Raw genomic sequence first — 15,576 nt, forward strand, 5'->3', positions numbered from 1 at the left:
AAAAATGTAAGGAGTAGAAAGTACAGATATTTGTGTAAAAATGTAAGGAGTAGAAGTAAAAAGTCGCCATAAAAATAAGTAGTAAAGTAAAAATATCAGAAAAATCTACTTGAGTACAGTAACGAAGTATTTGTACTTTGTTACTTTTACTTGAGTAAAGAAGTTTAATCAGTACTTCCACTTCAAGTATCTGTACTTTTACTCAAGTACAGAAAGTGAGTACTTTTGCCATCTCTGCTGTTAGGTTAATTGGCTTCTCTAAGTTGTTCTCTAAGTGTGTCTTTGTTGCCTTGTGACAGACTGGCAACCTGTCCAGGCTTTACCCTGGCTCTAGCCCATAGACCGTTGGGCCCCCATGCAACCTTGACAAGGACCAAGCTGGAAAAATTGATGGATGGAAATTATATAACCATACAAAATTTAGAGTTGCATACTGATTCTTACATTGCCGAAAACTGATAAGAGGGGGAAAAAAATGTGGGCGTGTAGTAATTATTTCAAATGAATGGTCATTTGTGGCCAGATAAAAGAAAATGCAAGCCCCTCAGCTGTAATAAAAAAAAGGACCTGTATGCAGGGCTGCATGTCCCACAAAGTTTGGGTTAGATGTCAGCAAACCATTGCAATAAAGTGTTAAACACCTGTAATCTGTTCCATTGGAGAAAATGAATCGCATTGCAAAATATAATCAAGCAGTATTTAAAAAACAAAATGCATTTCCAAATCTCCCTCTTCTGTAATAGAACATCAGTAGGTGATGTAAACTTCATATCCATAGTTTAGGAATTCAGTTTTGATGATGTAAAAACATGCAGAAATACGACATTACTTGCACAAAAGATCATATATGAAAAATAAATTGTTACAAAACAAAAGGTTCCTCAGTGACATTACAGTTAATTGCATCTTCCCTGAATTTTTAAAGAAGCAGATATGTGTTTGTGGTGAGATTGCAGATTATCTGGACAGCTTCAGGGCTGTGTTTTTTATGAAGCTGAAATATCAGCTTTTATGAGGACTTTTAACACTGTAGACATTTACAACATTGAAACTGTTGACACACAGGAAGCATGGGGAAACGCCATACAGCATTCTGACCTCTTTTAGCAAGTGTGGGTTTTGCTGAGCACCATGGCTCTGTTGCAGTGGTATCCTCCATATGTGCTGGTGAACTCGGGGCAGAAACAAACCTGGAAAATGTGCCACTGAGTCAAAGCTCCTTTAAATAATTGCTGGCAAAAAATATTTCAGTTTTGAGCCTTAAATTGTAAAAATTGTATTGCTTTTTATTTTCTTATCTGGGTCCTTTTGTAAATGTTTATTTTCTTTTGCAAAAAATAACCTGAAGGAACAACAATGGAGAAAAATGAGCAAGCAAAGACTAAAGGTACAACTGAAAGTAATTTTTACATAAACTTAACTTTAAAAGATGAAGAAATGTCAACATTAGATGACATTGTTTTGTTTTTACAGAAGAGAAACCAGAGCATAAAGACTTGAGAAGCAACCCTCCAACCAAAGTAAAGCTGCCAACTATTAAACCCACTCCACCTCCCGTCAAAGAAAAACCTAACAAGCTTGTACCAATGTGAGTAACACACAAGTTGTTGTCCTGCATCACTAATCTCACTGCGATGCCGCTAGAGACTCAGTAGGTATTTGTTTGCAGCCTTTACAGCAAAAAGGGGCCTTTTCAAAAACATCAGGAACGTGTTCTGCTCTTTGGTCTGGCACCAAAACCAATGGCTTTAAATCTTACTGCAGGTTTTTGGTGGCCACCACCAGTTGCCTTGGAGTCATTAAAGAAGAATATCTGGATGCATGACATTTAGTGGCTCAGTGGAAACTTAGATGAGTCAAATCAGACTTAAACAGATGAGAGCAGCTGACTTCCTGTTTCCTGAGCAAAATGCACAAAACAGGAGCACACGATGAACAAAGAAGAATACTAGTCCCTCCTTAAAGACGTTAGAAATGGAAAAGTCTTTGCAAAAATGTCAGTGGTAGTTTACTTCCAGAAGCACTAATGATTGTATAAGTCTGTACATTCTGGTAGAACTATTGGTAAAAATTGTAATCATAAAAAAGCAGAAATGCAGATTTTTTTATGTGCAATTATTTCATGCATGTACTGAAACTGAAAGACATGCCTGGATAATCAGGTTATACAAGAATAACACAGTTGCACTTTAAGCTTCAGCTGTAACGCTTTGCACTTGTAGAAATGAGACAAAAGCAAAAATGTCTTTCAAGTTATAGTACGTTTCGAGTTTAGACAACATGAACATGAAATTGTTAAAAATATAAAAAATATTTTTATTGATCTGGATTGTATCATTAAACAAAAAAAAAAATAAAATCGGTGATCTTTTGTATTCAGTTCTACCAATGGGGATGCAGCTCCCACCTCACCAAAACCGCAGGCGAAAGAGGGTGACCAGTTTGATGGGATGGATGTGCAAACTGAAAAGCTGAGTCATCCCACAGCTAACAGGGCCAAGCCACCACAAAGGAGACCCCCAACAGCCCTGAGTACTACAGTTCATGTAAGTTCTATATTAGAGACTCATTTGATTTTAACAGATTTCTGTTTGCTGTTACACAAGATTTTTTAGATGAGGCCTTAAATAACATTTCATATGGGTTGTGTTAACCACAGGGCCTACACATCATCGCATGAATAATATCAGTGCTTTTCCGTTGTCAGTGGTGACGCACTCTGAAAGGGTTATATTTAAACGCTATCCTCTAATACTAACGTAATAACAAAAACAGATTTTTCTACAAAACCTTTTTCTAAAAAAACTTGTTTAAACTAATTCCTATTTTCCTTGATATTGGGATTTTATTTTATTTTTTGCAGCATTGCATCCAGCCCCAAAATGAAAATGTTTCATAAAACTAGTTTTGCTGGAATGGCATTGTTTAAAAAACTTTAAATCTTGCCACAGATTCTCAATCTGAAAATTTATTTGATTTAATTCTGGTCTTTGACAAGGATTTGCCATTTAAGTAATATGCTTTAATCTGAACCAGTTCTACTTCTTTGTTTCCTGTAACTCCTCCACTAAGACCAGAGTACAGGACCCATGGATCTCCTAAAGCATGCTCCCTCCTTCGCTTTAGATCTTTGCAGTTTCTCCAGAGTTACCTTTGGGCTTTTTCATTATCTTAAAGCTATTTTTCACCAGCTTTCCATATTCTTAGGTATTATCTCTGCCTAGGACAGGGGTGCTCAAGTCCAGTCCTCAAAAGCTACTATCCTGCAACTATTTGATGCAACCTTTTTTAACACACCTAAATCAAATTAGTGGCTTGTTACCATGCATCTGCAGAGCTAAATGAGGGGATTGAGGCTTTAGATTCAGGTGTGCTAGAGAAGAGATGCATCTAAAAGTTAAAGGATGGTAGCTCTTGAGGACTGGACTTGAGCACCCCTGGCCTAGGAGATTGTTTTTAGGAGAGTTTGTGTGTCTGTCTGTCTGCCAGTGTACAGGATGACTTGAAAGTTAGGAACAGATTTAAATTTTTAACGGAGGTGTTAAAATAAATAAATAAAATAATTGTGTGTAAACATAACTTTGTCGGTTTCAGAATTTTGGAAAATTCTGTTATAACAGGTTTAGCTTGTGTCCCAATTGGACACATTTTGCTAAGACATCAAAGTATGAGGCTGAATTTGATTCTCCCTTACAGACCCAGAGTGCAACAGATGAAACGGATGCAGAGCCATCAGACAAACTGCCCAGCTTTCAGAAGGTCTGTAACATTCATTGATGCATTTTGTGCCTTTTAAACATTCTAATAAGCCTCTCCAAAAAAAAAACTATGGACTTTGTTTCCAAGTTTGAAGATGTTTCTCTTTCCAGCCAAGGAACGTCTTCAAAGTTGGAATCAAATTCCAGTGGTTTGTTTTGTTTTTTATCTTTTTTGGAATGGCTATGACCTGGATGACTGAGAATCTTCACCAGCATACAATCAGTCTCAAATTAGGATTTTCTTGTTTTTCTCAGATGTACACATCTTTATGTATTCAGGATTATTAGTTTGCACAAACTTTGCTTTTCCTTGATACTAGACTTGAAGTAAAACACAATCTTGCACGTGTAATTGTTAACTTATGAAGGTGGGGCTTTACTGTTTCAAAGGTCACATTATACAGTATGCATAGTGTCGAAGTTGCTCAAGTGTTTGTCAAGCAGATAAAACATCCCGGTTATGAATCCTGAAACGTTTTTAAAATATCTCTTTAATTCTCACCTCCTGGTTACCTAATGAGTGTGAGACTAAAAACCTTAGCAGAAATTGCTTGGCAGAGCAAAACAGTCTTATTGCAATGAAGTTATACTACTTTACTGTCCTACCTCTCCAAATTTAAGAAGATCCGAATCTCTGTTTACATATCTAAAGTATTCTACATGCAATAATAAAAAAATAAATAAATGTTGCAATACAAAAACCTACCACTGTATAAAGCAACCGATTCATTAAGCTTACCATTGCCATTATGCCTTTATTCTCTGACATACTAAATTTGTGCGAAACACTAATCAACATTATATTACACAGTGGGTGTAAATGGATATCCATGAAGTTGCACAGTGGGTAGCACTGCTGCCTTGCAACAAGGTTTCAGGTTCGATTCCCGGCCTGAGGTCTTTCTGTATGTAGTTTGCATGTTCTCACTGTGCATGCATGGATTCTCCTTAGGTTTGTGTGTGCATGAATAATTGTCCTGTTTGTCTCAGTTGCCCTGCGATAGACTGAAATGTCAAGGGTTCACCCCACCAGCACCCCTCGCAAACCCAGTAGGGATAAGCGTAATAGAAAATGGATTGATTGACTCTGGAGCTCATTAAAATACAGAGAAGTCATTGTCATCAGAGATGATTTATGATGCTGACCAGGATTCTGCTTGAAGGAGTCAGTAAATGTTTCCATACTTCATAAAACAATAATTGGGAACCTCTATTTTAAACTAAGTTCAGGAGATCTTTTCTTCAAATCATTTCTGTAAATCAGAGATCAGCAGATCAGCAGTTGCCACCAACCACCAGGCCATGTTTAAAGTCCCTTATTTATACTTTCTTCCTTCATTGGTCCTCATCACATCTACATCCCTAAATGCTTGTTATAGAACAGGGCTGGGCAATTCCAGTTCCTGGGGCCAGTAACTTGCAACTATTAGATCCACCCTTGTCGGTCCAACCCACCTGAATTAAATGGCTGAGTTAACACCTCGGTATGCAGTCAGTTTCTCAAGAGTCCTCTTAATCACCTAATTATTTGATTGAGATGTGTTGAACCAAAGCCACATCGGAAAGTTACAGGAAACCAGCCCTCAGGAACTAGAATTGCCCACCCCTGGTATACAGCGTTTAACTGACAGGTTTACCTACTCACTGTTTAGTTAAAGGAGCAATTTGTCTAAATTTAAAACAAAGTTTCTGTGTCTTCATGTTGGAATGTTCTTGTATCATTAAAGGTATCAGAAATTCTCCCAACACTTCCTGCAAAGCCTGAGGTTCCAGTTAAGATACCGATTCCAGTTCGACCAGCTTTCCCAAAAAATGTTGTCGGCAACAAAACCGCGAACCATAGAGATGAAGAGCCGATTATAGGGAGCCTGCAGGCAGAGATCAAGGAGCTGAGAATGGCATTAGAGCTGTTGCAGACCCGACATGAGTGAGTACATTTCATACTTAGTGCTGTTTTAAAAGCATTATTTGAGGTAAAGTGGTCATAGATGATTTGCAACCCGTTTCATATGAATCTGGAATGTCTTCAGCAAAGAGCGATGTATTGCTGATGTATGATCGGCTAATTTAAACCTTCCCACTTCAGTAATCTATTTTTTCTTTTCTGTCCAATTCAAAAGACGAGACATGCAGGAAGTGAAAGAAGAACTGAAGGAGGAAAGAAATAGGCGACTAGCCTTGCAGGTCAGTAATCCATAGCTAGCATTTTTTGGTTGGTGTGCTTCCTGTCACCACAAGAAAAAGAAATCCAGACGTTGTGGTTCACAAGGTAACTGTTAGATGATACATATTTTTTCTTTTCTCACAGGAGGAAGTGAGCAGTTTAAAAGCAAAGCATTAGACTCTGATGTTGACTGAGCTTTGCTGGACTTGGGGAATCCTGCTGGACTGCAAAATGAGTTTCTTTTTTTTTTTTTTTTAAGTTTACTGAGACCAAGTAAAGGAAGGGGTGAAAAATATAATTCAAACTGAAAATATACACATGATGTCTACATTTGAAACTATTGTTAGGGATAAGGTATCCTCTCCTGCACTGGACCCAAGGGAAAGTATTTCCAAAGAGACTTTGAAATGACATGCTGATAATTTGCATATTTTAATACTGCACGTAACAGCAGACGGTCCACTATGGGTGATGTTTGGAACAAATGTTTTTACAATCTTCTGTTTTGAATGTTGCATTATTTTATTTTTTTTTTTTAACTGTAGCCTACTTTTAATACCTCGATAAAGTTTGTAATATATGCAGCTGTATATAAAGTGAAATATTGTGAATGTTAATAAAATAAATGCTGGTGTCAAAAACATCAGTCAGAAAATCTAGTATTGGCATTGATTATTGGAAAAATGGATGTCTAAACCCTACTTTTTTTTAAACTTTTTATAGTCATTAAAGTTACTTAATTAAGCTTAGCCATTTGCCAAAACAGTATCACCACTACTATGAAATATACACGTTGATATGAACTGACGATTACAGTTGTTTGAGGAAGATGATTAAATCTTTTTGTCGAAGTGCTTTAGTTTATTTTTTAAAGCACAAATGAAACCCAACAACACTCCTCATGGACGATCAGATTTAAGTAAAATAAACACAATGCTTAGTTTAGTTATGTGAAATATTCACTTTTGGGACCCTTTCAGGTCTGGTAGTTTAATACACTGCTTGGCCAAAATAAAATAAAAAAAAAATCCACCTGGATTTAACTACACAGGTCCTAGCCTCCTATAGGATAATTACTGCATGAGTGATTGTGTTTCAGCTGTCCAACAAGTAGTCCAACAAGTTGTCTAACTCCAATTGCTTCTCATTCCGTGAACGGTGAATGATGCATCCTGTGGTCATGGAAAATGTCTGTTTCAGAAAGGTCAAATCACTGGCCTACATCAAAAGAAAACGTCTAAGGAGGTTGAAACTATCCAATTTGATTAAGATATGAGGTTGCAAAACCAATAGTCTGGGATCTCCTACATAACGTGACAGAAAAATATTAATTCTATAAATTTACTTTAGGCCGAATTGCTTTAACTGGCAACCCAACCAATATAATTCAAAATTATTTGACCATATTTATTCAGAGCCATTCAGATAGTTTTTGTGGGGTTGTTTCATTTTTGGGTTTTCATAACCTTAGATTACAGAAAACTTAATGCAAAGCTCAGGGACAGCTCTTAAAGAAGTTTGACACATTACTAAATAAATGGTAACATTTAGTCATTTGTTAGAGATGAAATCTTTTTCAGAACTAAGGGCATTAATCAGGGAAACTGTTTTGCAGATTTATATGTTTTGTTTCACCTGTGAGGAATTATTTTCAGAGAGCGCCTGTGTCCACTCCTGCCTCCCCAAACAATGCAAGTTTCAGAGCAACAGGAGGTCGTTGTTTTTTTTTTTTTTTTTTTTTAATGCTGCCACAGCAGTAGGCCTCTTAAGTGTTTGTTCTAGAGATTTGGATGTTGAACTGTTTTCCTATGTGAACTCTTCCACACATGGCATCCAATACATCAATACTGCCAAACAAGAAGAAGCAATAATTGGCAACAAATGTTGACCACATAAGCTCAATAGAATTAGGATCACTGTAAGATTAGGATATTTTTGTATTGAGGGAACACAGGATGTACCCATCTCCATTGCTCTGACTCGCTGCAGGTGTCTCATCCATCTTGAGATTATCTTTTTTTTTCGACAAAGGCATGAGTTGGTAGGAGCAGAAAAACAAGTACTTAAATTTATATTTGCGAACATGAATGTCCATCATGCAAATTATGTTTCTCCACACATGCTAACAAACTGGGGTTAAATTTCAGAAAGGACATGGAACTTCTGATGGAGACAGAACACCACTATTACCAAGAGTCTCATAGAGAACAGTTTATGTGGGGATTTTACATTGCAATATAACTTTTAACGCAGTACCTCTTCTAAAGCTATCTCTGTGTCATGTGGTAAGGTGACTTTTTTCCAAGTCCTGCTTGAGCAAGTTCAGCCTCCAGGGTTTAGGTAATGGTGAGCTATAGGTCTTTGGACTCTGTATATTTCACTTTCCAATATAACTCTTTCTTGAGAATAATCCAGGGAAAGATGTGGACGATTTGATACTTTTTAATTATGGTCATTAAAACTCAAAACATTTTTTTCACACTGAGACACATCTAAATTGTGGAAAGAAGTTGTAAAAACTAAGCTACCTTAAATTCTGAAAAGATAAAAAATGAACTGAAAAAAATTAGTCCTCAAATATTAAAATATGCCAAAGTGAAAGATAAAACATTAGTTTTCATCAAAATACTTCCAGAATTAAGTCAATATTTAATTTAAACTGCAACGCTTATTTTTATTTTAAATGGATAATTGTGTTTTACAAATTTCATCCCTAACATTCATTTTTCAATTTCAAGTTAAATTGTTTAACTTAATGGTGATTTTTTTTTTTCACATAAAAGTTTTGCACCAATGCCATAATAATACATTGGATTTGTCATGCACTTTATATTTATACAAATCCCAAAGTTCTACATAGCAAAGCAGATAAGCGCTAAATAAAAACACATAAAAAAAGTTAAAAAAAACCACAATTTTTTCAGCTCCAAAAGAATTTGTTTTATTTTGTTTTATTTTAAGTCTTCATATACCGCCACCTACTGGCATGTTTCATACTTTTAAACTCCTGTTCTCGTGAGAGTTTAAACGAGAACTACATGTGCTCAGTTATTTTCAGTAGGTTGGAAAAATCCTGTTTGTGATTAAGCAGCTGGTACAAGTGCTAATAGTATGATCCACAGTCATACAGTTAAGAAACAAATAGCAGTCTCTTGCTACAGTATGAAAACCCTTCTTTTTGAATAAAGCTGCCATTGTATAAGAAGTTGCGTCACTGCGGCGTTAAATGTCAAAAAGCAATTCTGCAAAACTGCAATAATCCACAAGAGGACAGTGTTTGGCCAGTTATTGCAACATGCAACATTGTTATGTTGTAGCAGGAACACTTTGTAGAGATCCTATATTTAGTATAATGGAAAGAGGTGGAAATTAAGTTAAAGTGTGGATTTGATAATCCGATTTTCTTAAAGCATAAATGACATCTGGAGGTTGACAACATTGACCACTTAGAAAAGGCAGTTTATGCTACTAAAAAAAATAAAAGTGACTCACTTTGGAAAAGCTGTGAGTCATAACTTTGGAACCATCCTTGGGGAAATATTAATTTGACTTTTCTAAGTATCACAGCCATCCAAAAAGCATCTTGGTTGGACCAACAAAGTTTCACCACAAGTTTTAAAGATTTGGTTTTGGCTCCAAATGGAGAAGAAAACTGCATTACATTCCAATAAAGATGACTTTTTCTGCCTAAAGTTAAGCAGCATCTGAACAGCACCTGGAGCTTATCAGATACAGACCACTGTAAAATGCCCAGAGGAACAGAGTGTTTTTAAAGCCCATGTTGAATGGAGAATATTTGCAGCATATTCCAGCAACACCAGACCCAGTAGAAAATCAGTATAAACAAAGATCATTTGGAAGTGCAGGGTTACCCTGTACTTTTTGGTGCCTTTCTTAATAATTTAAAAACCTCAGAAAAACTGCAACCTTTAATTTGAGCCTTTTTTGGTTAATTAAAGATCTTGAATTGTAAAAAAAAAAAAAAGAAAAAGAAAGTATTTTAAGAAATAATAAAAATACCGTAAATTAAAACAAATAGTGCATCTCATATTTGTAATTTTTCTCAAGTCTGGAGCATATTCAGTGGTTCAGCCTTTACTAATCCATTTTTCACAGTCTCTCTGGACTGTCTAAAATCTAACTTCAGTTCATGCTGTGTTTTATATGGTTAAGGTCATAGACAGAGATGGCCATGGGAAAAAGTTGAGTGTTTGCGTCCACAGTTGGAATTATGTTTCGGTCATTAATCTACTACATGTCCAGTGTTCAGCATTGCAACATGGGCCAGCATATGTTTAGAAAATGTGTCCTTTCCTATACCTTACCTAGGAAAGGCATTTTAAAGTGTGCATTATACAATACGCTCTTAACATCTATCTTTCAGGCCCTCAGCACTAGGGATAATATGCATTTACTCTTATAATTGCTTATTTTTGCCACTGCTCAAGCTTTGTCTCCCCTGACTCAATGGTTTAGTGTCAATTAACCTCTCATAATTGCCTAAGTACAGTAAAGGCAATGTTCTCTGAATTCCCCTGCAAAATTTTGCTACTGTAATTAAAGATCAATTTAGATAAAGCAGCTGAACTGTGGTTTTGCTGATACTGTAAAAATAGTGTATCAAAGATGGGGAGTTTTATAAGTATCTACTTTCTAGTTTTTTTTTTTTTTCTTGAATAGTGTCCTTCATGTAAAAAAAAAAAAAGTAGGGGGTTAGATTGCTTGTTCTAACCTTATTTCACCATTGTACCCCCTTTCTCATGTTTTTGCTCTGGATTAAACATTCCCAGCAATAAGGAATGCTGCTGAGCCAACAGGGACACGAATAAATCAAAATAAACAGCTTGCACATATTTGGCTCCGTTTGAGCAAACATAGTAATGTAGATTCCAAAGGTTGACAGTTCAGCAGTGTGACGCTGGTGCAATTTAAAACAACTGCAACGGATTTATAAGGATGGATTAAACTAAGTGATGAAATATTAAATGTTTCAGAGCATGTTTGCATTTTTAAGATGCATACAGTACATAAAGGCCCAAACAGAGATGATGACAACCTGAGGCAAACTTGAGCTCTGCCTGCTCCATAAGGATCCAGTTTATAGATTGTGGAAAACCAGCAGATGTTTCTTGTATATGCCCAATACACAAGAATTTATGCAATGTTTTCACGTAAGAACGAAACACGTTTCTGCCATCAACATTACATAGAAACAGAATGTCGTCACATTGCACAACACTGATTCTTTAGTGAATGATTCTCTTTGTAAGGCTTTGTTTTTGGTCCAAAAGTTCATAATTCCATTTCCTGGAAGTCAACAAACCTTTGAAGATTAACACTGTGCAAACATTCCCTCAATGAGGGCACAATTCATCTGGGTTTTCCAAGTCTTGGCTGCTATGGTAGAATTCATCATTTCTACTCACATGGGGCAGACTTTGTCCATTTCAATGCTAATGGCCATTGAGCGCTGACTTCATGTTTCTCTGCTCCAACAAGCTTGAAACATCCAAGCTTTGAGGATGATAATAACCCACTCCTCCCAAAACCACATTACAGGGGCAGACACAGGCCATTATGTTGAAACAATGTGTGGGCTGTTCACAAGCTAGACAACGAGAGGAAAATGTAGAGACATCTTCTCTGCTTGCAACAGGACTGGCTTTGCCGTGCCCAAACTGAACCACTACATCTAATTAGAACATGCACTCAATAGCTCCTGATCAGCCTCACTGTTACTGTGAAGAAATCATTTCTTAAAGTACAATATGTCAAAAGTGTTCAAATCCCCACTGAGATGAGTCCATCTTTATAAGAAAGTACTTGGTCAGGCTTATTTGCATGCTTGTGAACAACTTGACACAGCTGTTAACAACTAACCCTGCTCAGCCCACAACTTCCTTCTTATTTCACTTTTACAAATCACAAAACATTGGAACCTCTAAATATAGGCCTTAGCTATATTCATACATAATCTAGTTTAGTTACTGCAGGAAAGATTAGAATATGTTTTGAACTTGAGCAAATTTATTCTGTTAGCTGTACTTTGACTATCGCTGTAATGAGACCAGCTATAAATCAAGTCTGGTGCTTCAGGTGACAGAAAATATTATTATGAATTCAAGTACTAGTTCCAAGATTAATATTAGGGAATGAAAATAAAATTTCCCTTACTTGCCTTTAGGGCTGAACAAAAGTTATGTTGATAATTCTTTAATAAAGGTATAGTGAAGATAGAATTCTACTTTGTCATTATACTGTCACAAGTACAAAGCAACAAACTTTACTCTCTGCGATTAACCCATCCCCTAGAGAAGCAGTGGGCTGCCATTGTGCGGCGCCTAGGGAGCAGTGTAGTGTTAAGGGTCTTTGCTCAGGGACCCAGAGTGGCAGTCCTTGGGAGTCGGGCTTGAACTCAGAACCTCTGGGATCCAAGTGCAATGCTCTAACCACTAGGCCGTGACTCCACTAGTGGAAGATTTTCAAAATTGTTTGAAAAGACTCGCCCTCTCCACTTCAAAAAAAAAAGCACATGCACAACCCTGTACCCGCTCCCAAAAGGGGACGGCTATTAAACGCGTGGGAGAGCATGCATGAGTCCATTTCTGCTCATGCATGCTCTGTTTAAAAGTTGCTGTTTGCATCGCTCATACAAGCTTACTTTGCAAAAGAAGATTGGCAAATTTTTCACTATGTCAGACTCACCACCAAGTGAAAATTGGGACTTAGGACGCCTACATAAACAGATCACCAGAATGATTGACAATTAGGAGGATCACTTATTTTGATGATTCACCCAAAAAAAGAACATCCTCCATTATACTGTACCTTTAAGTATAAGAGATATGGTATGGCTGATCCGATTTCTAATATTACAAGTGTTTTTTCAGGTTTTCTTTCTTGAATTGATTCTAAACTTTTAGCCAGCAGATACATTTTAAAGGCTTGATTAAAAGAAACATTCAGTTTGACAGAAAAGTGAATCAGTCAAAGTGTTACAGAGGCCTTTATGAATCAAGTCAGACTTAATAGCCAAGAGGCATGAAGGTTTAACTTGATTATGTTTCAGAACTCTAAGAAGCACTATTCAGTATTTAACTCCAACCTCTGCTATCATTAAAGAAAACTGACACTGTACTATATGATCATCAATATCTCAGATAGTCGTCTTTTTTTTTTTTGTTACTCATATGCATAGATTAAAAGAAACTGGCAGAAAATATTAACTAGGCGCAGTAATCAGTAGCAGGCGCCACCATAAACTTAAGCAACAAGAGTTCAATTTTTTTATTGGCAGCTGCAGAGCATTAAATGCGTCTTTGGCTAAATAGAAAACTGGGTGAGAAGCCAAATATTGTGGGAAAAAACAGCAACTGATCAACACTTTTAATCAGACTATCAGCAAGAAAGTGTGCTTAAATATCTCAAATTTTCTTTTTTCTATCCTTGAATATCTAGAGTATATTGATGTAAGAAAATTATTAATGAGCTCAGAAGCATTTACACTTTGACCTTTTAACATAATACTAAATATTCTGGTCCCACTGACTGAAGTAATGCATTTTGTTGCCCAAGAAGCTTTTAAGCTGGTTTAACAGTGTAAGAGCAAATTGGAGGAAAATTCATAGATGTTTGTAAAAAGGTTACAAAAGCAATACTGATACCTTTTTGTTGTTAAAATTATCATTTAAGTCTACAAACACTCTAACGTTAGCATAGAATAAAGAAATGCAATTTGTAATGAATGTTTTTGGGCTTCCTACAATCTGTAATTCCATACGTGTTGTTTTTTTGTTTGCACGTACCTACGTGAAAACAGAGGGGAAACAGATATAGCTGAAGTAGCACAGTTTTTTGACAGAGTTTACCATGTTGATGGTCTTTCTTTTTTAATTTTCTTTTATTAAACATCATAAGAATATTGTCTGGTTTTACTCGCGTTTCAATACTTGTTGATAGGCTGATTTCCAAACTGGTAGAGAAGAAACGAAAAGGAGCTGGAATGCTGCTACAAACAGTTCCGGGGAATAATTTTAATCCTTTTTACCTCTACTTTGGTGTTTTATCAAATGGCTGCACTGAAAGGCTGTGCTTAACATGTTCCTGTTCGCCTGAGATTTTGCCAAATCTCCAATGATCCATCTAATCTTAAACAGGGGGATCATTGCAATCCTGGACCTACTCTGCTTCACCATAGAAATAATTACATATTTACATGGACATATTTACATGACTAATGCAAATGTGATGGTGGCAAGGGTTGGCTGTCGCCAAACAAATCGTAATTTATTTAGAATGAAGACACTTGGGGTTTATACCATAATGCATAAGATATTTGCTCTTGCTGAATCTTAAACAAAACCCTGATTAAAAATCTGAACTGTCACTTGAGGCTGTAATAGAGTCATGCAAATCTCTCATTCTTGTGCTAAAGCTGAAAGTTTGCCTCACCAGTGAACCACCAGACACAACTGCCCCGACCTACAGTGGGTGTTTTTCCTTTTCATGACGATTCTTGTGAGACATAGTTATGCATTATATTATAGCTTAGCAGATACTTACATACTGGGACCACTCCTGTTTGGCTGTGACACCGTCCTGAAGAGAAATATCAGCTGTAATTATACCTTTATTTATAGATGTTGGAGCTTGGCCTGTTTTTCCAGTGTAGTCCTGTTTCTCTGACTGTGACCGACTGAATTCTTCATCCTCTGACATGGGAGCTGACCTCTCTCTCCTTGAACCCCAGTTGGCCTTGGCATATAGCTGCTCACACTGAGTTTGGTCGATGCAATTAGCTGTTTTTTTTTAGATTTATTTATTTATTTATTCAAGGATCCCAATTAGTCTCTACGAGAATAGAGACTACTCTTCCTGGGGTCCATAAATGGAACACTTTGAACTAATCTGACTGTATTATCTGATTGATTTGTCTCTGTAAAGTGCTTTGAGTTGATATGTGTTGTGAATTGGTGCTATATAAATAAATTGAACTGAAATGAATAACAGACAGATAGATAGAAAGGAATCTCCCCTTGCCTTCATATAAAAAATATTGTTTTATTGCTGCTTTTGTATGTTAAATCATTTATTTAACATAGTCTGTGTTCTCCTAATTCATGCCAGTTATTCCATGGGAAGCATTTTTTAAACTACGTTTGACACAAAGTGAAATTTTAGAGGTTTTCTTGTGTATTCTCCCTTACATGAAGGTACGAAGCAAAAAAAAATCAATGTTTTTTTTTCTTTCTTTTTGAATGATTTCAGTTTCTTTGGTTATTAGTATAATTTTCAGATCTCTAATTCAACAGTCTGAGAGAGAACACCTTTTACATTTTTATTGCTTCATTGTTATGGTCAGAATTTGTGAACTGTCTATTTTGTTTTAAAATGGAGCACCAAATACAATGGAAAATAGGTGCCTGTACCTTTAAGCCTTTTTCTCAGTAAAAATTCTCACAATGGTCCCATTGAGATTGCAAAGAATTAATGTCAGACGTTTGCATCTGCCCAAGTGAACCTTATATAAAGTAATCAATGCGAATGAGCCCATAAAGGATGTGTAATGACATTTAATAAAACAGGGAATTAATATTGAACAGACAAAGATAAATGGGTTAGAAGCCAGAAGCAGACAGTTCAAATCCATCATTA

At 36.3% G+C, this 15,576-nt stretch overlaps 1 protein-coding gene across 1 annotated transcript in view; it reads left to right on the plus strand.

The window, feature by feature from the left end:
• Positions 1 to 6,565, plus strand: part of sh3d21 (SH3 domain containing 21) — a 16,729-nt gene extending 10,164 nt beyond the window's left edge. Inside the window, exons 12-18 of the mRNA XM_015374760.1 lie at positions 1,349 to 1,387; positions 1,474 to 1,588; positions 2,381 to 2,546; positions 3,697 to 3,759; positions 5,486 to 5,685; positions 5,879 to 5,942; positions 6,067 to 6,565. Coding sequence (XP_015230246.1) covers positions 1,349 to 1,387; positions 1,474 to 1,588; positions 2,381 to 2,546; positions 3,697 to 3,759; positions 5,486 to 5,685; positions 5,879 to 5,942; positions 6,067 to 6,099 — 680 coding nt within the window. The 3' untranslated portion in view covers positions 6,100 to 6,565. The remainder of the gene's footprint in view (positions 1 to 1,348; positions 1,388 to 1,473; positions 1,589 to 2,380; positions 2,547 to 3,696; positions 3,760 to 5,485; positions 5,686 to 5,878; positions 5,943 to 6,066) is intronic.
• Positions 6,566 to 15,576: the final 9,011 nt, after the last annotated feature.

Source organism: Cyprinodon variegatus, unplaced genomic scaffold, assembly GCF_000732505.1.
Source record: "Cyprinodon variegatus isolate N-32 unplaced genomic scaffold, C_variegatus-1.0 Scaffold6, whole genome shotgun sequence".
Classification (NCBI taxonomy): Eukaryota; Metazoa; Chordata; class Actinopteri; order Cyprinodontiformes; family Cyprinodontidae; genus Cyprinodon; species Cyprinodon variegatus.